At 52.5% G+C, this 26,624-nt stretch overlaps 9 protein-coding genes across 9 annotated transcripts; 6 read left to right on the top strand and 3 right to left on the bottom strand.

Moving 5' to 3' along the window:
* Window positions 1–329: 329 nt before the first annotated feature.
* On the top strand, window positions 330–2,249 carry het-6_7 (Heterokaryon incompatibility protein 6, OR allele; the record flags this gene model as incomplete). Its single annotated transcript, XM_014689982.1, has 1 exon — window positions 330–2,249. One exon carries the CDS (start codon window positions 330–332, stop codon window positions 2,247–2,249), a length of 1,920 nt encoding a protein of 639 aa, XP_014545468.1.
* A 146-nt stretch (window positions 2,250–2,395) lies between these two features.
* HPCD (3-hydroxypropionyl-coenzyme A dehydratase) lies at window positions 2,396–3,283 on the bottom strand (the record flags this gene model as incomplete). The annotated part of the gene is made up of 1 exon (XM_014689983.1): window positions 2,396–3,283. One exon carries the CDS (start codon window positions 3,281–3,283, stop codon window positions 2,396–2,398), a length of 888 nt encoding a protein of 295 aa, XP_014545469.1.
* Window positions 3,284–5,890: 2,607 nt separating this feature from the next.
* On the top strand, window positions 5,891–6,776 carry ies4 (INO80 complex subunit 4; the record flags this gene model as incomplete). The annotated part of the gene is made up of 2 exons (XM_014689984.1): window positions 5,891–6,267; window positions 6,365–6,776. 2 exons carry the CDS (start codon window positions 5,891–5,893, stop codon window positions 6,774–6,776), a joined length of 789 nt encoding a protein of 262 aa, XP_014545470.1.
* A 1,764-nt stretch (window positions 6,777–8,540) lies between these two features.
* ilv-2 (Ketol-acid reductoisomerase) lies at window positions 8,541–10,053 on the top strand (the record flags this gene model as incomplete). Its single annotated transcript, XM_014689985.1, has 5 exons — window positions 8,541–8,739; window positions 8,817–8,848; window positions 8,948–9,226; window positions 9,297–9,964; window positions 10,026–10,053. The coding sequence occupies 5 exons, from the start codon at window positions 8,541–8,543 to the stop codon at window positions 10,051–10,053; spliced, it is 1,206 nt and encodes a 401-aa protein (XP_014545471.1).
* Window positions 10,054–12,187: 2,134 nt separating this feature from the next.
* RANBP10 (Ran-binding protein 10) lies at window positions 12,188–14,610 on the top strand (the record flags this gene model as incomplete). Its single annotated transcript, XM_014689986.1, has 6 exons — window positions 12,188–13,029; window positions 13,101–13,324; window positions 13,388–13,515; window positions 13,582–13,828; window positions 13,881–14,396; window positions 14,459–14,610. 6 exons carry the CDS (start codon window positions 12,188–12,190, stop codon window positions 14,608–14,610), a joined length of 2,109 nt encoding a protein of 702 aa, XP_014545472.1.
* An 812-nt stretch (window positions 14,611–15,422) lies between these two features.
* On the bottom strand, window positions 15,423–16,412 carry G6M90_00g076280 (uncharacterized protein; the record flags this gene model as incomplete). Its single annotated transcript, XM_014689987.1, has 3 exons — window positions 15,423–15,818; window positions 15,876–16,121; window positions 16,176–16,412. 3 exons carry the CDS (start codon window positions 16,410–16,412, stop codon window positions 15,423–15,425), a joined length of 879 nt encoding a protein of 292 aa, XP_014545473.1.
* A 943-nt stretch (window positions 16,413–17,355) lies between these two features.
* plr1_0 (Pyridoxal reductase) lies at window positions 17,356–18,488 on the top strand (the record flags this gene model as incomplete). The annotated part of the gene is made up of 3 exons (XM_014689988.1): window positions 17,356–17,407; window positions 17,474–18,031; window positions 18,100–18,488. 3 exons carry the CDS (start codon window positions 17,356–17,358, stop codon window positions 18,486–18,488), a joined length of 999 nt encoding a protein of 332 aa, XP_014545474.1.
* Window positions 18,489–18,886: 398 nt separating this feature from the next.
* Window positions 18,887–20,556, bottom strand: PaAT-2_1 (O-acetyltransferase PaAT-2; the record flags this gene model as incomplete). The annotated part of the gene is made up of 2 exons (XM_014689989.1): window positions 18,887–20,227; window positions 20,317–20,556. 2 exons carry the CDS (start codon window positions 20,554–20,556, stop codon window positions 18,887–18,889), a joined length of 1,581 nt encoding a protein of 526 aa, XP_014545475.1.
* Window positions 20,557–23,321: 2,765 nt separating this feature from the next.
* Window positions 23,322–25,051, top strand: G6M90_00g076250 (uncharacterized protein; the record flags this gene model as incomplete). Its single annotated transcript, XM_014689990.1, has 3 exons — window positions 23,322–23,405; window positions 23,487–24,318; window positions 24,402–25,051. 3 exons carry the CDS (start codon window positions 23,322–23,324, stop codon window positions 25,049–25,051), a joined length of 1,566 nt encoding a protein of 521 aa, XP_014545476.1.
* Window positions 25,052–26,624: the final 1,573 nt, after the last annotated feature.

Genomic DNA, 26,624 nt, shown 5'->3' with positions numbered 1-26,624 from the left:
TGTTATGCGGCCGCTGGCTGGATCTGCAGATTCTTTCCTTCTTCTCTGCGTACATATGTAGTTGAGTGGCGAATAACGATGATGTCTCAAGGACGTGGCCGCTGTTGGCCCAACGCCTTTGCTCGAGCCTACCCGTGCGACAGAAGGAGGCTACGTCATAACATGCATAAATACAACGAAACAAACTCCTTCATGGCAAAAGAGAGTGATTCGTCCTTTCTATACCCTCTTAGAAATTCGTCAGCGGCTCCAAGATCCTGAATTCCTTCTCGATTCAAGCTTTTACACGGAGCAAGAATTTCGCAGCCTTCCCTTGTCAGACATACATCATGCTGGATTATCAATACATCCCCCTGGAAGAGTCTCAGCTACGAGTACTGACCCTCCTAGCTGGCGAGTTTGACGATCCCCTGACCGGCGTGTTGACACATGAACAATTCCTCCCGGCAAATTCGGACATACCAAAATATGAGGCGATATCCTATTTCTGGGGTGACCAGATAGACATGGCGACGATTGCCATCTCTCAAGGTCGCCATCAGAGGAGAAAACTAATCAGACCTGGCCTAGCAACCGCCCTGCGACATCTCAGACGACAAGACCAGCCTCGAAACCTCTGGTGTGACTCCATCTGCATAAACCAAGACGATCTTGTCGAGCGAGCGGCCCAAGTTCTTCTCATGGGCGAAGTATATCGAGAAGCGGACCGGGTCATCGTTTGGCTTGGACCAGAAGAAGATGACAGCTCTGCGGCTTTGGAGATACTCGACCACATTGGATCCAATGTACGTTTCGACCCTGCCAGATACGAACTGTCCCCTCTCACGGGGACCAACAGGAAGAACAGGAAACTAGGAGACCCGAACTCGGCCCTATCGTACAAGCAAAGAGAGTGGCTGGCGATCAAGAAGCTATTTGCCCGACCTTGGTTCACAAGGCTCTGGGTCCGGCAGGAAATCGTTCTGGCGAAACCGTCCGCCATCGTTGTTGCCGGATACGCGGCCACCACCTGGTCGAGATTCGGGCAAGCCGTGGCATGTATCGAAGTCAAGATTGCTCTGGGCAACACAAACTCGCCCTTCTTGACTCGGTTCGTCAACGACGTCAGCAACATCGTCGCCCTCTTCCGCACCACACTGTTCAGGCATCCGGTTGCGCTGCTCAATTTCACCCGCTCTTGCCAGTGCAGAGACGACAGAGATCGGGTGTACTCGCTCCTGGGCCTCATTGACTCTAGCTACAAGATTTGTCCCGACTACTCCCGAAACGTCAAGGACGTCTGCAGGGAATTCATGCTTAGCATATATAGAGAAGACGCGAGGCTGGATGTGCTAGCATTTTGCGACACGACAGCGAGCCCGAGCTGGGTGCCCAACATTCCCGGGCAGAACCCTGCGCACCACTTTTGGCGCAACTTTGCTACTGGATACTCCGAGGCTCGCTTGGACATGATGCAAGGGGACATGATGGGTGTCAGGGCGGTAAAATGCGGACTTGTGTCGAATCTCATTGGCCATATACCAAGAGGATGTGCTGAGGACGAGTTGAAGGAGCGAGTGAAAACCATGTTGAAGCAACAGCTTGGTACGGACACTAGGAAATGGAAAGATGACGCGACTGTTAAACTCACGCAGGCGTTACTGGGTGGTCATTGGTTTGAAAATACCAGTCATCAGCATGATCCCCAGTTAATGGGAGTGGTATCTGTGCTCAAGAACTGGGTCGTCGAAGACTTGGGCGGAACAAACGGTAAAGACGCCTTTTTGGACATGCTTGTAATCTGGGCCATGTTGAACGCGCTGCCTGGATGGTCCGTCTACCGAGCAAAGAACAGCCTCTTCGGCATTTGTTCAAGCATGTGCCTACCCGGCGATCAAATATACGCCGTCCTTGGCTGCAAAGATCCCATTATACTTCGAAAGCGCCGAGACTTTACCCATTACCGTATTGTTGGGCCGACGTATATCCACGACTTTTCATGTGGGCAAGCCATCTTGGGACAGCCTGCTTTTAGTTCAAGCTTCGTTGATTCATTTGACGATCCGTATTTAAGCTTCGAGAGAGCAGATGGCTTGGGAAACAAAGGCGATCCACATCTCCAACATATCGACTTCCCATACAAAGTCGAGGACGATCATCCACTCTGGCATAGAAACAAGGGCTCTGTCGGCCGTAATCAGGTTGACTCTTCGCATCTCGAAGCATTCTATAAACGTGGTGTTCGAGTAGAGGAAATCATTCTCAAATAGTCATTTATGCTTCTGCTCATGTATGTCCCGGCATTCACCCATACCTATCCAGGTCTGACAAGCGGGAATTGCGCCCAGAGCAGAAGAGTAAACTTGCGGAGAGGGAACCCAAGACTACTTCTTAATCGAAAAGGATTGTGGGCCTATTACAGCTTATTCTTCCACTTTATCCTGTACGATACGCTATTTCCGGGTTCATCTCTCTTCTTCACTGCATCCTTGAAGCCGGACAGCATCGCCGCGTTCTGGAAGGCAATGCCCTCGGGCGAATTCCGCGTGATGCCATCAAAAATGGTTGCCAAGCGTTGGCTCGACCGCACAGAACTCTCGATCCCACTGTTGATGACCTGTTTGTGCATCCAGAGCTGGTTGATAGGCACAGTCTTGATTCGGTTCGCCAACAAATTCACCGTTTCTTCCAACTCAGCCTCAGGAACGGACATCAAAACTAAGCCCATCGATGCAGCTTCCTTGCCATCTATAAGATCACCCGTAAACAGCATTCTCTTCGCCTTTTCCGGTCCTATTCGATGCGCCCACATGGCTGTTGTAGGACAACCCCATGCCCGACTCGGCGGGTAGCCAATCCGAGCATCGTCCGCCATGACGACCAGGTCGCAACATAGGGCGATATCACTTCCACCTGCGACAGCAGCCCCGTGAACTTGCGCTATGGTGGGTTTGTGGCTTCGGAAGAGTTCTGAGTAACACTCGGTGGCTTCGCCCATTGTCAAGTAGTCCTTGAAGGGATCATAGCCTTTGCATAGATCCTGGCTGCCTTCGGTCTGGCCGCGTTGGGCATGTTCAGCATAAATGCCCAAGTCATAGCCCCCACAGAACCCAGGTCCGTTCCCTTTAATAATGATACAATGTACCTTGGAATCGAAGTTGGCTAGGCGGACAGCGGCTCGTAGCTCGGCCGGGATATTCTGGTCGATTGCGTTGAAATGCTTTGGCCGATTGAGAATAATGTGCGCTACTTTCCCATCAGATGACGTTTTGTAAATGATGGATTTGAAGTTGGTATTCTCCATTGTGTTTATGGACTGTCGGCAACTTGACTTGTACTGAGCAACTAGAAGTGTCGGTGACAGATGTACAGAATCTTGTGTTTCTGAGTGTAACATGAGAGGTTACAACTCGCGACAACGATGCCTGGTATTCCATGTACAGTTGTTGTACCGAGGTTGGAACCATGCCATAGCATCAAGCAGAGAGACAGTTGTTGGAGTGATGTTTACCCGTGAAGCCGAGCTACCCCACACTTCGGCCAGCTCATCTTCCCGTAGCCAGCATTCGTCGTGGGGTTTTTTGTTCCTCGTTCGGAAGTCTACACGGCTATCCGAGTTCGCGCATCAATCTTTCCATTATGACTGAGCACGGAGGTTGCGGGGTGATTATTTGCATATTCCGCATGGCTAACTGAGCCAGTTCTGGCAGGAAGGAATTTCCTGGAAAGCCGCCGATGCGTCTCGAATGAAGTCTAAAATTGGATTGACCATACTTTTCTGGCTTATCCGCTAGAGGTCTGTGGAGTGCCTCTGGCGTTTGGCTGGCTGACTGGCTGACTTGGCTAGACTTTGGTCAGTTTGATGCTTGTAGCTGAATGTCTAAGATGCCGAACGAAAGCCATCAGGTTTCGATTCACGAGTCTGGAGCGCAGCAGTGTTGGTCGATGGCGCATCTACTATGCCAGGGGCACAGTCTTTGAGGAGTGTCTCGACCTGGTGGAGAAAATGATGTGCCAACTATCTGACAAAGACTCTGTCCTGTCTGGTAATATATTGTTGGCTCAACCGCTGTGTGACGCCTATTCGGACGCCGTCACGGAGTCGTGATGGGAGTGACTTGCCACCACTGGCCGGACAGTAGCAGTGATGGTTTGAAGGGTCTCCGCGCATCCAGTTGGAGAATCATGCCAGATTGCTTGACAATGAGAGCAGATGCGACGTGGTTGGCGTAGCGCAGCTTCACCCAAATATGCTGTTCATAACATGATCGGCACTGGAGGAAAGCCATGAGGCTCAACGTTGTGCCACCCCCTTCCACAACCCATGGTCGGTCTGAAGATCACCAAGCGGCGTGTTTAGTGAGTGTGCATCAAATGCCCCGGGTCATTGCGGTCGCGACACGTTCCTGAGGAATGAAACGAGTCAGGTGGGCGAGCGCTCGTGTGTCGTCCTCGCAATAGCACCATGCATTGCATGCCGACTTCGTCCTCGTCAACGAGACGGTGATGCCTCCATGCGCCGAGTGGTTGTGGCCATCAATCCAGGCCTGAAGCGTCTGGTGGCTGGAAGGAGCTGGAACCGGCGAGAGCTTGTCGGCTGGTGCTTGAAATCACCACCTGCGAGGACTCGAGCACTCGAGTAATTGCCCAGTAGTCAGAAATAGCGGTGGGGTCCACGGCCAAGTTTCGAGCAGCCTTGTCTTCACCTGGCGACCAAAACGTCCGGAAATACCGAATAGCCACCCAGTGGAAGCAAATATAGCCTGCATTACTGCACGGCGCTGTTCCTGGGCACAAAAGATAAATCATGACGGCCTCCCTGTCGTGCGTCCCCCCATGTTACAGGGTCGGCAAATTTCCTTTGTTCTGTTCCTTTCATCACTCGGTACTTTGCTCAAGTGCGGCTGTCGCGATGCTATTCGCGCCCAGGATTGCTCTTGCCCACCTGTGGACGTAACACTTAAGGTGCCACGGATGCTGGTATCTGGCTGCAGGCGGGTGTATCTACTTAACTGGGTGCGTTGCCACTATACATGTTGATGTGCTAGCGTATACTTGACCCTAGGTGCACAGTACATGTCGTCTCTTGTTCCGAATCTTTTTGCACGGCGTAATGCGCGCCCCTTTTGGTTGGGGCCCTTGGCGCTAAGCCGGTTTAGGCAACATCACTCAATTGGCAGCAAAGAGAGGCAGGGTCGGCGGCGGGAGAGGAACCTCCAAAACCCACACCCCCTTCGCCTGTTGGTCTTGGGTGAGCGTCACGGTCCAGCCTGCGCCAGCGTCGAGAGAGAGAGAGAACCTTTACCCGATTTCTTGTGCGCCGCCTCTGGCACCGAAAATTGAGGATGAGACCATGGTCTACGAGACAACGCAACCCCAGAAAAAATGAAAGTGCCTCCGCCCTGCCTCCGTCCCCAACTCTCCCCCATTCATCATCCTTTTTCCATCGCCATCATCACCAGCACCATCGCCGCCGCCGCCGCGACTTGAGAAAAGCGACCACAGTGCAGTCTAGCATCGCTACAGCTCCACGCCGCCCGACGACAGCCCCTGGTCTGCCTCGACTCAATCACACTTTCACCATTGACGCTGTACGGCATCACAGCCATTGAACAAACCTTGACAGTACAGTAGTCTTTGTCATCGACTCGTGCCCACAGCACTGCCCACGAACACATCTTCATCCTCGCTTGCCTCGCCAGTCTTTTTTTTTTCCTTTGAAAAAAGAAAATCACACATCTTCTCTGTTCATCAGCAATCGGTCAAACAGCAGTGGCCGAGGTCAAGGTATGTTGCCTACATATACCTGATGAAATTTTAAATATCGACAGCCGAATATCCGCTAATACATCATGAACTATTCAGGCACCTGACACGGCGTTCCGACAGTTCCAAGGCCACATCAGCGAAAATGCCTCCCAAGGCTGACGGTCGGCGTAAATCTGGCAGCAAGACAAGGCTTGTTGTTACTCTCAAAATTGCCGCGTCTAGATTGCGCGAAGTGATGCACGCCGAATCTCCCGATGCTGAATCACCCACCCCAAAAGAGTCTTCTGAGCCCAAGGACTCGCCTGCTCCGTCTGCCCACCTGGCCGTGTCCGGCGTGTCGAACGGTGACAATGCTTCCGATTCCAACGCTGCGACACCGGCAGCCGAGGGAACTCCTGCACCTGCATCAATGGCGCCCCCAACAGATGGCCGAAAGAAAGGCGCAAAGAGGTCTGCAGCTACGATAGATGGGGTGCCAAAGCCGCGCGGAAAACCGGGCCCCAAGAAGAAGCCTAGATTGTAAGTCTTGTCTTGCCGCCAGCATATCCCTTGCAACTGGCAGATGCTTTTCTACACGGTCCTTCGTACTCAATTTCTAACGTGTTCATGTCTACAGGGAGGATGGCACAATCGACCACGCCGCTGTCGCTAGAATGCAAGCAGCCAAACTTGGCCCCAAGGCCAACCAGGGAGCCATCAATGCTGGCCTTCGCGCTCTCGATCGATCTGGCAAGCCTTGCCGCAAATGGGCTCGAGGTGGCTTCAAGCTGAAGAGTTTTACCGGTGTAATTTGGGAGATTCCTCGCTGGACTGCTCCAAACACAAAGAAGTCTGGTGAAGACGACAATGACGAGTCTGGGGCGGCTTCAGCCTCTGCTGACAACAGCAGCGGCAAGGAGAATAAAGCCAATGGCCAAGAAGAAAACAGTGCCAACAACAGCAATGCTGGAGGGGATGTCGAGATGAACAGCGCTCCTAGCATCAATGCTTCGTCACCGGCTCCTATTGCTATTTCTGCCGCATCTTAATCGGTGCACTTTTCTTCTTCTTGTCTCACCTATTTTCGTCTTGCTGCTTATTTTTCTCATTTCAATTTTTCCCATTTCGCGACGGTTGGAGTTGGCTAGGCGTCTTCGTCGGGCCACATGGTTGACGTGTCACATATTTCGGGTTATCACGGTACTGGACCGTTGGCGTTTCAAAGGTTTCGGGGGCAAGTCATTGGAAGCACGGCTCAAGAATTAAAAGGATACATTACGGTTGGCTGCTGCATGTACATTACTGTTAGAATTGGGTCTGTGTCAATAGCGAAGTGGTTAATATACTGTGGTATCTTCAGGTACAAAACTACGAGGAGCTCCGACTGTAAATTTTGGCGATTGAATGGCAACAGTCTTCTTTCGGACGTATTCATTGATTGCCGCTCCAGCCCTGAGAATCAAATATATACAGATGTATCATGGCATCCGTAAGTATCATCTACAAAACGCTTCGCTGATGCCGAGTTTGTACACTTGTGAGAATATGTTGGGGGCATCTATAAGTGCAGTGAGCGGGTGGCAGCGACATTTCAGCACCCAGCGCCATGATCATCTACCGTTGACGCTCTGATGGTGCGTGGGTTGGTGAAGGGAGGTGTTGGCCCAGGACGCACAGTGCATTTTCTTCAAATGCTGCTTCTTGAAGGGAAACCGCAGACTGAGCCTGCCTGGCTTGGACCCGACAGTTACTAGTTTTGGGCAAGCAAGTGAGATGATTCATCCGTGATTCATGTGTGAATCAGGCCTTGTCGATTCGATGTGGGAACGTTGTTTGGGCTTAGGACTGGCGGGACAGGCTTAGTCAGGCGCTTCGACGGTTTCGGCGTGCCGGCTGTGTGTCTAGTCAACCCTTGGCAGGTAGTAGTACTCAGTTTCCTCGACAGACCGGCTTCCTAGTGCTGCTTTCCAGGGTTCGCAGGTGCAACCTCCAGCGATAGAAAAGGCACTGTGACCTGTTCAAAACACCAAACATCAAATATCGCAATGTGTTGGATTTTGCCTGGCATAAAATGAAAGCGCCAATATGCGCTTTTTAAATTATGGTAGTACAAGGTAGATATAAAATACGGACTGATTAAGACTACCCGCCAGCGACTAGGTGGCTTGTCGAGCTGCGTAACCAGAAACCCGAGCTGCGCGTTTGGGTGTTCCATGTCAGGCCAAGGCCCTTTTGGTGGCCGGTTTCAGCACGTGTTGGCTCTGAGTCCCAACATTTGAAGTTGACAGCGCATGAGCGTTGGTAATAAGGGCAACAGAATTGCTTCTCTGATAGCGGGCTCCACTAATTGCCTAATTAGTTGACGCTCCACCAAATCAATCTACAGCATAAGCCCCAGCATGACTTTCCAGCACCAAGCACCAATAATGCTTTACTTCTGCCTTCTAAGTAGTTTTTGGGGAAGGGAGAGACAAGGTAAAAGAACATTGATTTTCATAATTTTGTCTCTCATATATATATATATATATTATTTTCATGCAAGACACTCAAGATATTTATACTCTAACTACGTGATTCGGTACGTGTAGGGGAATTTCGGCTGCTGCCCCAATAGCAATACTTGGGCGCATGTGCCGCCGACCCTCGCAGCATGCAGAATCCACCACCGAAATCGGCCCCCGGCTCTGACTGCTTTTCCCCCCAAGAAAAATCCGGTTCCACCAGTTCACCATCTGTCTTCCCTCTTACCACAACTCCCCATCCGAACATTCGCCAATCCCTTTCATCACAAATCTCCCCTCCTTCCGTACACAATGGCCTCAAGAGGTTTCTCCAAGTCTCTGCGTGCAGCTCGCCAGCTGGCTGCTCCTCGCGTCCAGCAGCGCTCGTACATCGCTGCCAGACAGCTGGTGCGAGCTGCTACTGCTGCTCGCCCTGCCGTCGCTGTTGCTCAGCAGCAGGTTCGTGGTGTCAAGACCATCGACTTTGCCGGTCACAAGGAGGATGTTTATGGTATGTCGTTTTTTGTATCCAATTGACGCCGTTGCCGACGGTTATGAGCTAACCGCTAATTTTCTTTTTTTGCACAGAGCGTTCCGATTGGCCTCAGGAGAAGCTCCTTGTGAGTCACGACCCGAATTGCTTTAGAAACAGGCGAAGATTCCTCCTGGAATCTCTCAGAGAGGTCAATTGGCGCATTGCAAGTGCTAACTCGCAGCAGGACTACTTCAAGAACGATACTTTGGCCCTCATCGGCTATGGCTCCCAGGGCCACGGCCAAGGTCTGAACCTTCGGGATAACGGCCTCAACGTCATCGTCGGTGTTCGCAAGAACGGCAAGTCCTGGCAGGACGCTATTCAGGATGGCTGGGTTCCTGGAAAGAACCTGTTCGAGGTCGACGATGCCATCTCACGCGGTACCATTGTTATGAACCTTCTCTCCGACGCCGCTCAGTCGGAGACTTGGCCTGCTATCAAGCCCCAGCTCGTCGAGGGCAAGGTAAGCAACTATCACTTGCATTGCAATAGAAATGAAAATAGTGAATTGGGCTGACTTTTTTTTTTTCAAGACCCTCTACTTTTCTCACGGTTTCTCCCCCGTATTCAAGGACCTCACCAAGGTCGATGTTCCCAGCAACATCGATGTCATTCTTTGCGCTCCCAAGGGCTCTGGCCGCACTGTCCGATCCCTCTTCCGTGAGGGCCGTGGTATCAACTCCTCCTTCGCCGTTTACCAGGATGTGACCGGCAAGGCCAAGGAGAAGGCTGTTGCCATGGGTGTCGCCATTGGCTCTGGTTACCTGTACGAGACTACCTTTGAAAAGGAGGTCTACTCTGACTTGTACGGTGAGCGTGGCTGCCTAATGGGTGGTATTCACGGCATGTTCCTTGCTCAGTACGAGGTCCTGCGTGAGCGTGGCCACAGTCCCAGCGAGGCCTTCAACGAGACTGTTGAGGAGGCCACCCAAAGCTTGTACCCCCTGATTGGTGCCAATGGCATGGACTGGATGTTCGAGGCCTGCTCTACCACCGCCCGCCGAGGTGCCATTGACTGGACCCCCAAGTTCAAGGATGCCCTGAAGCCCGTCTTCAACAACCTGTACGACAGCGTCAGGGACGGAACCGAGACTCAGCGATCTCTGGACTATAACAGCCAGGCCGACTATCGCCAGAGGTACGAGGCTGAGATGGAAGAAATCCGAAATCTGGAGATCTGGAGAGCCGGCAAGGCTGTTCGGTAGGTTACAAATGGACTTCTCGTTCTATTTATAGTGGTTTACTAACCGTTGTTTCTATAGTTCTCTGCGACCCGAGAACCAAAAATAAGCCATGGAGTTATTTTTGCCGTTCGATTGTTCACACAAGGGAGTCTTTGGAAAATGGGCTGGCTTGACCCGCATTTGTACTTATTAGATACTCAGAGGAGGGGGGATCTGCCACGCAGAGCTGTGATATCGAATAAAAGTATTGAACATGTTATGTTGAGTCGACGTCCTGAAATGGCGCTGGGTATATTTGTATTTTGTGACTGTACAATATCTTGCATATGCCTTTATGCGCTTTACACTTGGTGGACCCCGAAGGTTGGCGAAATGGCGAGAATGCATGTGGCTGGGGGCAATCAGAACGATTGCACCAGTAGTGCGGTCCAAGGCATGAGTGGCCTAGTGAAATGCCTCAACTGGAGCCGTCTAATCGCAAGTGTCCTCACCTAGGTAGAGTAACTCTGGTTTTAATGCCGGCAGTCTGTCAAACCCACAACAGATTCTTCATCGCGCTGCATCGCCTCCCAACTTGCAACGGGTGGGTACTCTGTTGTCCGTACGGAGTATTCATGTTAAAACACGGGCAGACTAAAATTGCCACTGCCACGCCTACAATCTCCAACTCGGCAGCCTTCAGCAACACCCATCAGCCGGACACCATCCAGAGACAACACCAACATGCTCGTGAATGAAAACCATTTCACCGTCATAGGCCTGCTTCTTGTACCAGATTCCCGTCTCCCTCTGTTCTCGGCTGTACCCAAGTGCATGTTGAGCTTGACCACAACCTGAGAAAACCCCAGCCCTCTCGTGCAAGCCACCGCCCGCCAGTCCGCATTGGTTGCTGCCAAGGTCAAATCGTGACGATAGAAGACACTCAAAAGTGCGCAAATGGCCTGGGTGTCATTGAGGGGTGCCATTTGCAAAGACTCGAGCATAGTATTACATAACTAGGGCCTGGCATTAGGAATGGAGCCCTGCAGCGGTGCTGGCTGGGCGCGTGATTGTGATTGTCGCCGTAGTCTATACCAGCCGGAGAGTACGTGCGTGCACATGGGAGCAGACACAGAGGGCAGACATTTGTGCCCAGCTCCTCTGCCGCCGGCTGTTGGGCAGGCCTTGATGCATGCTTGCACCGGCAAGAATTTCAGAGACCAAGGGCAAACTCAAGCCAGCTTTGGGCGTAGAGTCGTAAGAAGCCGTCTTAATCACGACATACCAGCCTCTCGTCCAGTGCTTTGGGATCATCGGGCTGCTGGCCACTGCCGCCGCTGTCCCAGACAGCATTCATCCATGGAGAGCCCATGAGAGGCTGGGGCAGTGGATCCGACGTGCCAGCATCCAGGCGTCCACCAGTCAATGGTTAATGGCGGCTTCAGCGTTCCAGCGTTCCAGCGCTCCCCATGTCCCGCTACCAACATTGAAGCAGACACGGGGTCAAGTTGCCGTCTGGTGTCATATTGATCAGTGCTGGCGCCTGCAGACATAGCACCGACTGGACATCTGGAGCAAGCTTGAGATCAGGTCAACTGGTTGACACCAATAATTGCCCCCCCTTGCGCGCGGCGGCCCACTGTTCAGGTGCTCAGGTCTAGTGCCGCCGAGTGCCAGCATGCATGTGTCTGGTCTGGTCTGGTACGTCGACGTACCCTTTACTCTTAGCTCTGCACCCTGTACTCCGTTCTCCGTACTTACCCATGGAATCGCCAGGTGTCTGATCCTCCAAGCGCTGGCATTTATCCAGCGTTTGCCGACGACACCCTCGTATCACTCGACCAACCTTTCGTTCCAAACCTGTGCAGCGTTTCAATCACCGCTCGGGCCGTGACAGAATACCGCTGGGCAAAGGGGCCAGCACGTCGCTTTCAACCAGGGCTCCATCGTAGCCGAGCCGAAGCTCAGCAGCTTTCATCTTGCCAGACGGCCGATATAGAGTGGCACACTGGCTGGCATACTGGTCCGACCAAGCAAGCAGCTTGGCCTTTCCAGGGTCACCAGCCTAAGTGCTGATTTCTTGTCTGGTTGAACATAGCCGGTCAGGTACCGCCTACGTGCATAGCTCGCTTGCTCTTGAACAACCTTGTCGAACAACATCACATCACGGCAACTACCACCGATCCGCACCACCCGGCCAACCCAACCCTCCAGGCACGCAGAACAGCCCTTTCCCGCTTTCCGGACCTGTCTGGTATATCATGGCTAGCCTGGAGCAGCATGGCTCATCTGGTTTCTCAGACTCAGAATCGTCAGCTGGAAGCTCTGGCCGACCGCATTCTCGCAACGATTCTCGCAACGCCGCCGCGTACACGCCCGAACCGCCGCATCGCTCCGGAGCCAGCTCTCATTTCTACACGCATCCTTCCCGCACGTCCATCTTGAGTCCTAGCCGTGGTCTGCTGCTCGATCCTGTTCCCGGCCTCGCCTCAGCGACGTCGCGTCGCGAAACCAACAACATCAACGACTCCAGCCTCAACGACCTGGCGACCATGTGGAAGGCCAGTGGCACCCTGCCCTCCTTTTCCCGCGGATTCGATATGTTCATGGCACCGATGTGTTCAGAGAGCTCAGACCCTGCCGCCAAAGACCACGATTCGTTCTTCGTCCCGTCATATCTGTCCGAGTCCACCTATGTTCACAAGTTGGAGGCTGCGCACAGGGCTAGGCTTCAGGCTCGGAACGAGGCTTTGAAGGAACACAGCCACGAGATGGCAACTGAATTGGCTCGCGATCAACCTGGACTGAGGATATATCCCACGTCACTTAGTACCGGGCCAGGACTGCCCCGCACGAGCTTGGAGCGACTGAGCTGGCCAAAGTTGGAAGACGAACTGACGCCGCTACCGAGTCGCTGGAACCCTGGTGATTCGTGGGGGTCTATTGAGTTTCTAGAGGCTGCGCGATCTTTGAAGTTTGTCGGCCCCCGAAGTCACCAAGACAGGGACCACGAGGCGGCTGCGGCGCGAGCCGATCACCCCATGCCCGCAGAATGTGGAATATACTATTACGAGGTTCAAATCTTATGCGGAAAGCGCGACGAGTAAGTCAAGTAGACCTTGAAACCATGTTTGAATATCCGTCAACGCAAGAAGCAAGCTGACAGCATGGCAGCGCTACCATCGCCGTTGGGTTTGCCACGAAAGATGCGACCATGTCGCGGCCAGTAGGTTGGGAAGAAAATTCTTGGGGGTATCACGGAGATGACGGCCGCTGCTTTTCCGGGACCAATACCGGACGGCCCTTTGGTCCAACGTTCAGCACAGGAGATATCATTGGCTGCGGCGTCAACTTCCGCGACCACACTGCTTTTTTTACCAAGAATGGCGTCAAGATCGGTAAGCCTCCTTGATCATGGGAACAATGGCGTGTGGGTGGCTCTGTTAATAGTACATGTCCAGGTGTGGCCGTCAACGACGTCGTCCGAACTAAGATTTTCCCTGCTATTAGTCTGAAGAAGCCAGGAGAACATATCATAGTCAATTTTGGGCAAACGCCCTTTGTTTATGACATTGATGATATGATGAGAGTGAGTATCTTGTGCAAAACTTTCAGACTATGCGCCATTCCAGCACACCTACTAAATGGGAAATAGGGACAACGGAGAAAAATCCAAGATGAGATCGAAAAGACTGACGTCTCCAGGCTTGAGTCTGGACTGGGCGAAACAGACCTCATACAGGCCTTGGTCTTGCAGTTCTTGCAGCATGATGGCTATGTGGAAACGGCCCGAGCTTTTGCGGAAGATATCAAGCTGCAGAAGGAGGCTCTGAACTTGGATCCTAATGTCACTGTCGACGGAATCAACATCAAGGATGACGAAGACGCTATTAATAGGCAAAGTAGGCTGACAAATTTCCACTTGCTGGTCGCTAATGCTAACACACAATGTAGAGATTCGAAAAGCCATTCTTGAGGGTAACATTGACCGTGCGTTGAAGCACACACACGTTTATTACCCACGAGTATTCGAACAAAATGCACAAGTTCATTTCAAATTATGTTGCCGGAAGTTCATTGAAATGGTCCGGAAGACGGCACAACTGAGATCCGCAATTGACTCGAAAATGAGCAATGGACATAGACCCGGGTCCAGCTCTATTTCGCAGGACATGGACGTTGACGTCAATGGCGGAGACGACGTGGCTTGGAACGAGCATACGAATTTCGAAGCTGATATGCAAAACGCCCATTTCGAGTTGCTGAAGCTGGAAGAAGAAATGCTCAGCTACGGACAAACCTTGGGGGCCACGTATGCACGAGACCCGCGAATTGAAGTCAGCAAAGCACTGGAGGAAATTTGGGCGTTGGTGGCGTATTCCAATCCTGTTGTGGAACCAACAGTTAGCCACCTGCTTGATAAGAAAGGCAGGGTAGTTGTTGCAGAGGAACTCAACTCGGCTATTTTGGGTAAGTGTCGTTATGAGCGCAACATCTGTCTACACCAAGACTTGTCACTAATTCATGGACAGCGTCTTTGGGCAAATCTTCGCAGGCATCTCTTGAAAAGCTCTATGCCCAAACAAGTGTGCTACTTGAAGATCTCCGGGCGGATGGTGGTGCAGGTGCATTTGTCTCGGTACAAGATGTTGTGGGCAGCATCAAGGCCGACCCACGATTGTAGTAGAATTGGAACTAAAGATGGTTTGTCGCATTCATCGCAGCCTAACCGAGCTATCCTTTCCCACTGTGTTGCATTAATTAGGCGGCGTTCCTGGCGTTTGGCAGCTTTTCTATTTTCTTTTCCCATTTCGTCTTGATTCGTTGCTTTTTTTTTTCTTCCCTCGAAATCCAACATGACAACTGGGCGGGTGGGTAATGGTTTTTGTGAGCATGTGATATCTGAATCCAGAGGTGGCGTTGCATGAATTTTACCTGCGCTCATTTGATTTACGAAATTGGATGCTCGAGAGAAACAGTGGTATCATGTATGGTTCCTATCAGCACTTAGGATCGTACCAGTCGGACTCGGGGTAGATGACTCAGAGAGGGGAGAGGGGAGAGGGACGTGTATGCTAGTTGAGAATGATAGCGGATGCGGAACAGCGATATAGACGATGTCGATATCCAGCCGTGGCATGCAGTTGTGTATCAGAGAGTAGCGTCACTTGTGTGCTATTATTCCATTGCTACCGTGTACGTGGGCTTTCATGCTCTCGTGGTTATTTGTATTCGTGCTCGAGATAATCCGCAGCAGGCAAGGTCTGCAATCTCACCAAAGATGGGGTGAAGAAACCAAAAAAGCCCGTATCTCAAGACATATTCATCATTTCAGACAGGCAAACGGGGCAGAGTAGTGTCCCGTGTGCTGCTCCTCTATACAATCAAGCAACATCTATAACCAATGCTTGCGCTGGCATCAACACCTCACCTAGTGTACAAGACTAATTATACAACACGACGCCCCCTATTTCTGCGTGCCCGCTCACACGGCTCCTAGTGCCAACACCATTCGTACAGTCTGCGGCGGTGCTCGACGAGCCTGTCACAGCCCTCGAGGCAGGCGCCCAGCGCATCGTCTTGCCACCCGAACGAGGCATCTAGAATCAGATGCGTGTACGCAAAGACCTCGGCGTCGAACAGGGCCGGCTCGGGCGCGCCAAAGAACCACTCGTCGAACCCTAGGACCGTGTCGAGCGTCTGGAAGGCGGTCCTGGCGTCGCTGTACAGCTGCTCGGGGAGGAGGAGCGGTCGGCGTGTCGTTTTGAGGATCTCGTTGGTCGCCGCGGAGCGGAGGGTGTGCAGGAGCGGTGTTGACACGAGGGGCGACGGCGGGAGATATAGCCTTGCCAGGAGGGGGGTGTGCCCGGGCGAGATGTAGAGTGCGTGGAGCTGAGGGTGTTGGTTAGTGTGCGGCCGGTTGTGATGGCTGGGGGGGAAGAAACATACCCACGCTGGACGGATGGATTGGGCTATTAGCGAGAGGTACGCTTCTGTTCGGGGGGAGTTGGATTCCCGCACTGACGAGTAGCTGGAGTATTTGTGCACGTAGTGGGATATGTTGGTGCCCGTGAGGGGAATGTCTGGTCTCGAGTCGGTCGTTGGGGGGAGGAGGAATGGCAAGGCGCCGGATGGGGAGGCGTGGTTCGTGGATGGGACGAGGTCGACTTGGATGTTGGCCATGCGCAGGTATGTCTGGCTTTGTCAGAGGCATGCGGCTGATGGGTGGTTGGACTGGGCTTGGCGTACCTGCCACTTCAAACAGGTGGGATTGAAGCTTGGCCGGCCCCTGAGAGCATCCTCATCTGATGAGAAGACGTACAGTCTTGCGCGGGGCCGCGTCTGGTCCGGCGCGCGGGCGGGAAGAGGCTCTGGTTCGTAGGTGCGCAGCGGGAAGAGCTTGAAGAGGGAGCGGATGGGACGGGGGACGGCGAAGATGCTGCTGGGTTCAGAGGGCGCGCTGGGGGCGGCGGTCGCAGCGGCCATGGTGGCGGCGGTTTCCGGGACGGAATACTGCAAATAGGATGCTGTTTTGATATGTATTGATTGTGTATGCTCCTGGAGAGAGGACTGATGCAGAGGTGGCTCGCGGTGTCTGATGCCTAAGTAGTTGGGGCGGCCTTTCACGATGTCGAGCTTGGAGATTTTTGGCGTTGCGACAACGTCAACGGCAAGGAGGGTGGGGCGGCAGTTGAATTGGCCCCACACGGCCTCGACGTCCGTCCAAGGAAGCCGTTGACGTGTAAGTGAGTTGTGAGCGCAGCTTCCCAACGTGTCTTGTGTTGGGCTTCAGCAATTCACCACTTGCCCTGTGTTGCACAATATTTGGGCCTTTGCCCGTGGTGATGGACTGCCGGGGAGGGTCCTTCACTGCCCCAGATGTCGGCCGCGTACATGTACGGGCACGCTCACGTAGAGCCAGGTTTACAAGTCTGTGACAAACATCCAATCAATGCCTTGCCTCCGAGAATCGACACGTCTTCGTTTTCCCTGGATTAATCAGTCATCCAGCACACTCTCACAGCTTCATATTCGTACTGTCACCGGCTGGTCGTGCTTTACCAGGCGCTTTCCCCGTCCCGATCTGGAATCAAGCCGTCTTAAGCCAAATACGACGACGACTTACACGCTGCAATGGAAGGTGATTACTGCGAATACTCTGCGGACTTTCCTTGTACTTGTGACCGGAACGCACTCTCCACAAAGTATTTTGCTTCGGCTTAGGCAACAAGTAACATCTACACAAGAGAAATTAATGGGGGAGGTTGTACAGACGTCAATGTGACCGTTGATAAGTTCACCACACATCCCCCAAAACTACAAATATCTGCCACAACTCTCCTCAACACTTCGTTTTGGGAGCACTAGGAAACGATACTGCTCTCCATCATTCCGCAAAGCCTAGCAGGTGAAACGTAAACGCCCAACCATGCCTACAATCGTCGGCAAGCAAGTCGGCCCCATCGGCTACGGCCTCATGGGTATTCCCATCCGTTCCATCGCCAGCCATGCTCACTCAAACCATTACTGACATCCCCCAAACATAGGCCTCACCGCCATTCAGACCCCAAATTCAGACGAAGTCAACTTTACCGCCATCAAAACCGCCATAGAATCCGGCTGCACGTTCCTCAACGGCGCCGAGTTCTACGGCAGCGGCCCCGAAGAAAACTCGCTCACCTTGCTCCGCCGCTACTTTGCCAAGTACCCCGATGACGCGGAACGAGTAGCCATCAACATCAAGGGCGGCCGGGACTTCAAGACTCTCGGCTTCGACGGGAGCCCAGAGGGCGTGGCGCGGAGCATCGAGCATTCGCTAGAGCAACTCGGCCCCGTGGGACGAATAGCCCAATGGGGGATGGCGAGAAAGGACCTGAGCCACGACTACGAAGACGAAACACTCGCTTCTATCGACGGCTACGTCAAGAGCGGCATGATAGACGGCATCTCGGCGAGCGAGATCAACGCCACCACGTTGCGCAGCGCGGCCCGCAAGTTTCGCATCTCGGCGCTGGAGATTGAGGTCTCGCTGTTCCACACGGATGCCCTGACCAACGGCCTGTGTGCTGCCTGTGCCGAGCTGGACATACCCGTCATTGCCTACTGTAAGCGTCCAGTGGCCAAGCCCATCCTAGTGTTTTCCTTTGCAAGCAGCGTGTTGACGATACTCCAGCCCCTCTCGGACGCGGCCTACTCGGCGGCCGCGTCAAGAGAGTCGACGACCTTGCGCTAGACGACATGAGGCGCGACCTGCCGTGGTTCAAGGACGAGAACCTCCTGGTTAATCTCGAGCTCGTGCAAAAGGTGGAGGCCCTCGCGAGGAAGAAGGGCTGCACTCCGGCCCAGATTGCCATCAACTGGCTCTTGGCGCTTTCGAAGCGGCCGGGGATGCCCGTCATCATCCCCATCCCTGGATCTTCCGACCCTGGAAGAATCAAGGAGAATGCCGCCATCATAGATCTCACAAGTGAGGACATGGCAGAGATTGACGGCATGCTTCAGGGCTTCGTGGCAGCTGGAGACAGGTATCCTGCTATTCAGATGAAGTACTTGCAGTTGTAGGCCTGTTTCTTGAGAAGTACTCATGCCACAGATATTGAATGCGCCCGAGGCGGCTTGAAAGCATAGCTTCTCGTCTAATGTTCCACCAAACCCATCGTATGGCTGTATTCGCTTTGATCGAGATGTGGTTGTCTTGTCGCACGTCTTGGTAGTGCCATGGTTTTGGTGGAGAGGGAGTGCCAGTGAACCTGTAGTTTGAAAGACGGTATTTTCCTTCCTCTATTTCATTCCCTATTAGCTATTAATATTAAGGCTATGCCGTACGTATGTCTTATAAATAAAGCCCATCTGCTTATGAAGATAACCTACGCCCCTCAAGCAAATGCCCGCAAAGACCCATCGCAGCGAGGACGTTCACGCCTGAAAAGACTACATTAAAAAAAAGCTCCCGTGTCAGGTCAAAACGTAGACCTAACGGATACCTTGCGTGCTGAATAGTCATAGAACCGAATACAATGCCCCGAAGTGGGCGAGTTCACCGTCTTCTGCAAATTATACAACTCTTCCTCGACCTTGACCCACACTTCGGGCTCCAGCTGGCATGTCATCCAAAAATTGCCGCCGAGGTCCTTCCCAAGCACAGCGCAAACGCTCTCATCGAAATTCGTGCTCTCCATAAGGTAGTACGCTGCAGTCATGCGTCCTGGAGGGTTCCATCTGGGACCGTCAAACGCATCGGCACAAACAACAGCTGGCGAGAAATCGGCGGCGGAGAAGAGTTGCAGAGGGGAAAAGTTATGGAATTCAAGAAGAGGGATCCTGGATACATTGTATATGGGGAGCGGGTTCTTACCGCGCTTCTTCTTGTCGATAACGTGCTTGGCCAGGGCGAGCAGTTGGTGTTCCGAGGTCTGATCTTGCGTGTTGTGTTTGTGCTGGAGGGCTATGGCGCCGATTGTGTCGGTGGCTTCTTCAGGGGAGATATACGAGTAACAAGGCAGTGTCAGGTTTTGAATATACTCCCCTGACGGATCGCGAAGGGTGGACATGCGGCAACGTAGGTTGACCAAGGATGTAGAAAGGACACCCCTTGGTTTAAGGTCGGCTGCGGCCTGTAGCTTGCTTATCCAGGCTAGGATGATGTCTGCGGCGGTCGTAACTGGTCGCTGGTCATCATCCTCTAATATGCTGGCAATGTCTTCCCGAATCTCTTTCATGAAGTCATCATAAATTGCCTGAGGGATGAACACCATTCTGCTCTGTAGTGGTTTGTGACTCCGTCGTCTCCACCATTTTGAAATCGGGTTCTGAGACAAAGCTTTGAGTTTCCTGTCCACTCTGAGCTCGTCGAGATTCTTCTTTTCTTCGGCGCTCATGACCAGCTTTTCAAGTACATCCTCCCGCGCCCCAAAGACGGTAGCAACCTCATCCATGCGTCCGGCCATGCATAGAGACCAGTTTTGCAGGAGGGCCTTGAAGCCTGCCGTATCCATGGAGTTTGGCGGCCACGAGAGCGTTACCATAGTTGCGTCTCGAAATGACAAAACACGGAGGACTAATTGGGACAAACCCCCGTCGACAATGTCCTGCACAGTTGAGGGAACACCTGGCGGGAGAAAAAGACCTCGGTAGTCTGAGGGGTACCTTTGAGTAAAGGCTCTTTTGTTTGGCAAGATGAAGTGCTTTCCAATGGGGTCTCTTTGAATGGGAGTATCGAAAAACTTTTCGTGGAAGAAGGTGCAAGGAGGGTTCTGCGCGGTGAATACCTTTGGTGCATATGCCTCCATTAAGCCATCATTCTGTGATAGCAAATGGTCAGTTTCTGCATTCTTCAGGTGCAGAGTCTCGTCTTCATCATATTCATGTGGATTCGAGACAATCAACTTACCCGGACCCGTAGTCGAGTTCCAAGCTTCTTCCAGTCCCCAATCTCAAGGAGGGTGCAAAGAGATTGATGCAAGGGAACTGCCGAAAGCACGTCATTGAAGCTCAAGACCCAGGTGACCAGTTCCTGCTGCAGTGTAGACTGGTCCAAGAAATGAACCGGGTATACCACCTCGTCATGCACAGGAGTCAACTTCTCTGTCCCTGCCTTCTTAGGCCGTCGCCCACAGCACGAGAAACCCATCTCGACGAAGTCTGAACACTGTTCACCTTGAGCTCAAGCTCGGGAACTAAAGAGAGACGATGCATGGAAGCATTTCGCAACTGCCCTTGTGAGGGGGGATGGGAAGACATGCGCTTTTGTAAAAAAGGTTCACGCTGTTCAAACCATAATATCAATTTAGGGTCTAGAATAAACGCACCCGCCAAGACAGCTCGCTTTTGCCGCATTTTCAACAGGACCGCAAAGAGATGTGAGTGATTCAGTAAAAGACCCCCAAGTTGAGACGTTCTCGGGAGACCGTCCTGTAACCATGAGAGCTCGAATCGGCCGCGTTGGCAAGGTGAATATGGGTATGCTGAAAGTGAGACATCCTGTTAGCGGAAAGGCTTCGCATAGAAGTGTCGATGCTTCTCCCACAGCCTCTAGTCTTGCATCCGCCTTGGGAGCTAGCCCGGATCGAAAATAAACTTCGCACATGAGTAAACAATAACCAGTCCAAGAAATCATAAGGCCATTTACTCTAGGCTCGGATTCTTCATTCAAGAAGGATAATATTCGCGGTCCTTTTTCGTGGCCTTGGGTCGTCGGTTCATGCATCGCTGAGTTAAGGTATCAAGCCAACGACATTGTCTCACCGCTTGCGGGAGCCATAGCAACATGGCTCGTTTGGCTCTGGCAACCGGGAGTCTTTGATGGTCGCGACTCCTCGATACCAAATGCGCGTATCTAGTCTTCACGAGCATCTTTGGGCGCTCATTTCTTTCAATGAGACTCTGCGAACAGTAGCATCAGACTTGCACATTGGGCAGTTGAGATCTCACCCTCGCGCCTACGATTACCACACTGCTGTAGCCGGCCGTCTAGAAGTTGATAACGTTTCGAAATCACATTTGCTTCCTGCTGCGGAGATAATGCTAGTGGATTTACTTCCTCCAAGTCTGCATTCGTTGTTGCCAGGACTCCTAGAGTTGAGAAAGCTATGATAACCAGACAAGGACGAGAAACGAAGGCACCTTTGATGCGAGTTTCAAGTGGGAAGAAATTTTCATCGCAAAATAACATCGGGTGGCACCATTTGGACGCGTGCTGTGGAAGACCATGAGTCCATGACCCTTGAAGCAGTGGTTTTGGTTGGAACCAGGATGCAACGTGAGGGTGAATTCTCCGGCGACGTATCGCAGATGTGGATGCGTGCTCCTGGCAAAAAAGAGAAAGAAAGAAAAGCCAACGACCTTGGCATAAATCCTTCTTATTGTAAAACAGAACTGGGTTCATGTCGACCAAACCGCACGCAGCAGAGCGATGTGGATTCGGCAAAGGTGGAGATGCCTGGAGCTGGCTGCATGCCAGATCGACCAAATCAGCCAAGGTCAATCTAGGCTAGGATTCCAAACATGGCAAGCACGACCCAGTTTGCCTGTGTCAGTTCCGCTTGAGCCTGGCAGGCACGACAGAAACAGCGAACAAGGGTCCGCGACCAGGATGCATGTCATGTCAATGTCCACTTTCAAAACTCGACATCGTCTCCAAAATGAACAATAATTCTGCCTCTTTCCAACACACGAAAAGTGCATGACTGTGGTGCCACACACCCACATATGTACATACGTGGCATCCAGAGTGCTCAAAACGCCCAACCCGCTCAGGACAGTCAGGACTGCTCAGGGCGCTCAGGGCGCTCAGGGGCAGCCTCACAAGCCATGACAAGCCCCCATCGTCACACACGAACTCAGCCATCGTATTTGAACCCTGCCGTACAGACCATCTGCCGTAGACCGGGTGGCGGCACGCTGACAAGACAACTAGGCGGGTATCCGGCATGGCCCCATGCCTCATCCCATTACGCATTGAAGCCAAGACAGAAGACCACGCCGGCTCACCGTCAACAAGAATCGGCACTATCGGCCCGCCAAGCTGCTTCTTATTTAACTGTCGTGACGCCACATGGCGCCGAGTTCCGTTCCCAAGGCACAGAACGAACCTACATACAGAGTATTCAGTGCCCTGCAGAGAATCATTGAAGGAAAACTGGCAGAATGGACTACCCAAATGAGCCTGCAATTCCTGAGGAGCCCTTTGGCTGTTGAAGAGGTTGATGCTGCATCGCAATCATACTATTGCCCCGGCTATTTCTTTCTTTAGACGACGCGTGGCACAAACAGTCAAACTGGACGTGAATCTCCAAATGTGCTCCATATGCGCCCCCCCCAGCCCATCCGACTTTGCCGCGGCGGCGGGGGCAGGTGTGGTGGGTGGCAGGCTCATTGCCTCAGTCGCCGCTTCGTTTTGAGGGAAGGGTGCGCATGAACGAGGCTTCAGTCCTTTGTCTTTCTGCCCAGTTGTCCAGGTCTAGACTACACCGCGGCGGACCTTCGAAAACTCGTAAGATTCAGGGACCTGGCACTCCTGTGGCGCTTTGTGTTTCGAGACGTTGTTTGCACATTGTGTGAGACTCTCCTCATTAACACTCTCGTTGTCGCCATCGTCTTTTACAACTTTCGTTGTGCTGCGCCATTGCTAGTTGAGGAGAGTGTTCCTCTCTCGATTCATTCGCTCTTGCGGCAGACAGTTTTTGTGCCGTAACTGCTTCCTGTCTCTTTCTTTACACTCTCTTGACGTTTCGAGCGCATCGTTACCTTGCTACGTAACCAACTCGGGAGGGCTTGTGGTGGAACAAGGAGTCGTCGCAATTGTTTCAGTTCCAACGTCCGTCACATCCATACAAGATCAACCCGACCTGATTCCAACCTGGCTTTGCCATCATCGAATATTTCTTCAGCCTCAAAATGATTGCTTCCAGTCTCTCATTATCGCTTTTGGCCCTGGCAGGTGGTGCACTTGGCGCCGACCTGCCATCCATCCAAATGAAGGTAGGGCGAGCAGCTTGTTCCAAATGTGAGGTCTTTGGCTATGATTGACTAACAGGATGCTCCTTGCTTCCAATAATATAGGGCTCCAAATTCTTCTTTCCTAACGGAACTCAATTCTTCTTCAAGGGTATTGCGTATCAGCAGCAGACCGGCGCAGCCGGCTCGACACCTACAAATTCGAGCTTCATTGATCCTCTGGCTGACACCAAGCGCTGCCAAGCCGATGTCCCTAATCTTGCTGCGCTCAAAACCAATGTCATCCGAGTTTACGCAATTGACCCTACCAAGGATCATTCAACTTGCATGAAGCTCCTCAATGATAACGGCATCTATGTCGTCGCAGATTTGGGCGAACCAAGTCTTTCCATTAATCGCGATAATCCCGCATGGGACACCGCACTCTTCGCACGCTATCAGCAAGTTGTTGACGAGATGGCCAAGTATTCCAACACGATTGGTTTCTTTGCTGGCAACGAGGTCAGCAATGCAAACAACAACACCGGCGCTTCCGCATATGTCAAGGCTGCTGCCCGTGACACCAAGGCTTATATCAAGTCTAAGAAGTACCGTTGGATGGGTGTGGGTTACGCTGCCAACGACGATAAGCCCATCCGCGATCAGATTGCGAGCTATTTTAACTGTGGTCCCTCGGAAGATTCGATTGATTTCTTCGGATATAACATTTACTCGTGGTGTGGCTCCAGCAACTTCGAAGCGTCCGGGTACAACCGGCTCATTGAGTTTTTCAAAAATTACTCTGTCCCTATGTTCTTTGCTGAATATGGCTGTAACTTGCCAAACGGTGGTGATGGCCGTACCTGGGACGAGACGACTGCTTTGTATTTGAAGAACATGACCGACGCTGTTAGTGGAGGTATTGTTTATGAGTATTTCCAGGAGACGAATGACTATGGTAAGTCACTTTGTTCAGCGATGCAGCGTGTGTCTGTACCCGTATATAATAAAACATAAACAACTAATATGAACCCTATCTAGGTCTGGTCGAGGTCAGCAGTGACGGCTCTATCTCCAAGAGGAAGGACTTTGCCGCTCTCCAGAGTAAAATCAGCGCCGTCGACCCCAAGGGCGTCACAATGGATTCGTACAACCCGACGGCCAAGGTCATGGACTGTCCTGCTGTCAACTCATCCTGGCAAGCCAGCGCGACCCTGCCCCCTACCCCGAACGACTCCGCCTGTGACTGCATGTTCAAGGCGGCTTCTTGTGTTCCTGCAAGCAGCCTCAAGACTGATGACTTTGGCGATATCTTTGGTTACATCTGTGGCAGCGACCGCTCACTCTGTGCCAGCATTGATGGAAACTTTACTACAGGTAAATACGGCACCTACAGCATGTGCTCCAGCAAGCAGAAACTTGCCTTCGTGCTGGACGCGTACTACAAGAAGAACAAGAATGCGGCTTCGTCATGCGACTTCAAGGGTCAGGCCACAACCCAGAGCGCAAGTGGTACTCAGTCTAATTGTGCCAAGTTGGCCCCTTCGAACGGCGGAAACTCTACCTCTTCAGGTGGGAGCGGCAGTGACAGCTTTGCCGTGATGGGAGCGCCCCTGACCAGAGTTGGAAATTCTGCTGTTGGGCTCTACCTGGCTGCTGCTCTGTTTGTCGTCGGCATGGTTGCCTGGTAGGAGGCAATTTGGCACAATACACTATGTGTTGCGGAGTTAAAACTAGGCAGAATGGGGAGTTATTTGAGGCTATGCGAAAGCACGCGTGTCGTGGTTTTAAGTTTTTGGAGGATATCCTCGAGCTTGTATACATAATCTAGAAATGCGAAATGGAATTCAGTTTGTATCCCCTACCGCCTATGCAACAAGTTGGCGGCCTTGGTCCTAGACTGTCGAGCCTCAAGCTGTCCTATTCGATCCGTCACCCAACCAGCAATGAGTCATGTCGTCGGATTCAAACTTGGGCCGACGGCCAACTTGACGATCTCCCTAGCCCAATTAATGTCGTCGCCTTCCCGATGGCGACCGAGTCACGATCAGACCAACATGAAGCATCAGGGGGCCATCCGAGGCCACGGGGGCAATCCATCGCTGACCCACAAAGCAGAGATGGACTTTGCTCAGGAATGGCAGAGTTCCGACTTCTTCCGGTGGATCAGTCGTTAGCATGAATAATGCCGGTCAGGATGGCTGGCAGTGATGAGTTGAGCGACCTCGTCTTCACAGTATCGTACATACATGTTGCTGTTACTATTGGCTTATGACCGCCTTGGTAGCTGAGAGCTGCTGTTCAGACGACTGTCGATGCATATACTTGCATCTCCCGTCACCTCATGGACTTCCCCAAAAGTGTAACAACAGGCACAGAACTAATCCACGGTGCCAAACGCCATGTTCCAAACATACGGTGACGACTTGCTACGGAAGTTCCTGCATATGCGACGCCACGGGCACTGCGACCCTTGCTACCCGCGTGGGACAGTACACGGCACGCGTCTGCATTTCTTCCCCCGGCCGGTCAACATCGAAGGCATCACCAATGGCTGGGCCACCCGCTCTGTATTGTAGTATGTCGCTGCTGCTGTAGCCACTTGCAAAGAAGGCGCTGGCTCATCTGGCACAGGCGCCCTCCCCGCCCTCCGCGTCCAATTAAGTGAAACTTTGGAGACGCCATCGGTCAGATCCGAAATGCTAGGTGGCAGGAACACTATGCGGTGAAGGGAGGGTGCGGTATCCAGCTCTGATAATGAGAGGGATGCGGAAAATGCAGAATCAGTCGCCCGCGTCACAATGCCATTATTTCAATGAAGTGCAGGGAAAACAACAACCGAGCGTTGGATTCCCCACAAGGTTGGGGATTTTCATTTTCATGACCTGCGAGGCGGTTGGGATGCAACATTTGTTACATAACAGCCCAGGACGGTACGGAGTATATGCCGCGATGCATGGTAATGAATATAGGTAGGGTTCGGTGTGCGTCATGACTAGTTGAAACGAAGGGGTCACTGGTTTGGCTGGCGGTCGAGATTGTCGAGATGGTTCAGTCGCAGGTGGCACGACCGGAGGGACGTGGATCGACACGAATCACCACTCGGCAGCATCGACATCAGCTTTAGCATCGCCATTTCGGCCCGTCACACCAGCGCAGACCGATGGTCTTTGTGCGTCTCCACCTCGCATGGCGGGTTAGGCGCATTGTCTCCACCGTGCTGCCTGCTGTCGAGAGAACAAAGTCGATGGCGGCCAAACGCAG

This window comes from Metarhizium brunneum, chromosome 4, assembly GCF_013426205.1.
Source record: "Metarhizium brunneum chromosome 4, complete sequence".
In the NCBI taxonomy this organism is placed as follows: domain Eukaryota; kingdom Fungi; phylum Ascomycota; class Sordariomycetes; order Hypocreales; family Clavicipitaceae; genus Metarhizium; species Metarhizium brunneum.
This window is presented reverse-complemented; position numbering and strand designations above follow the sequence as displayed.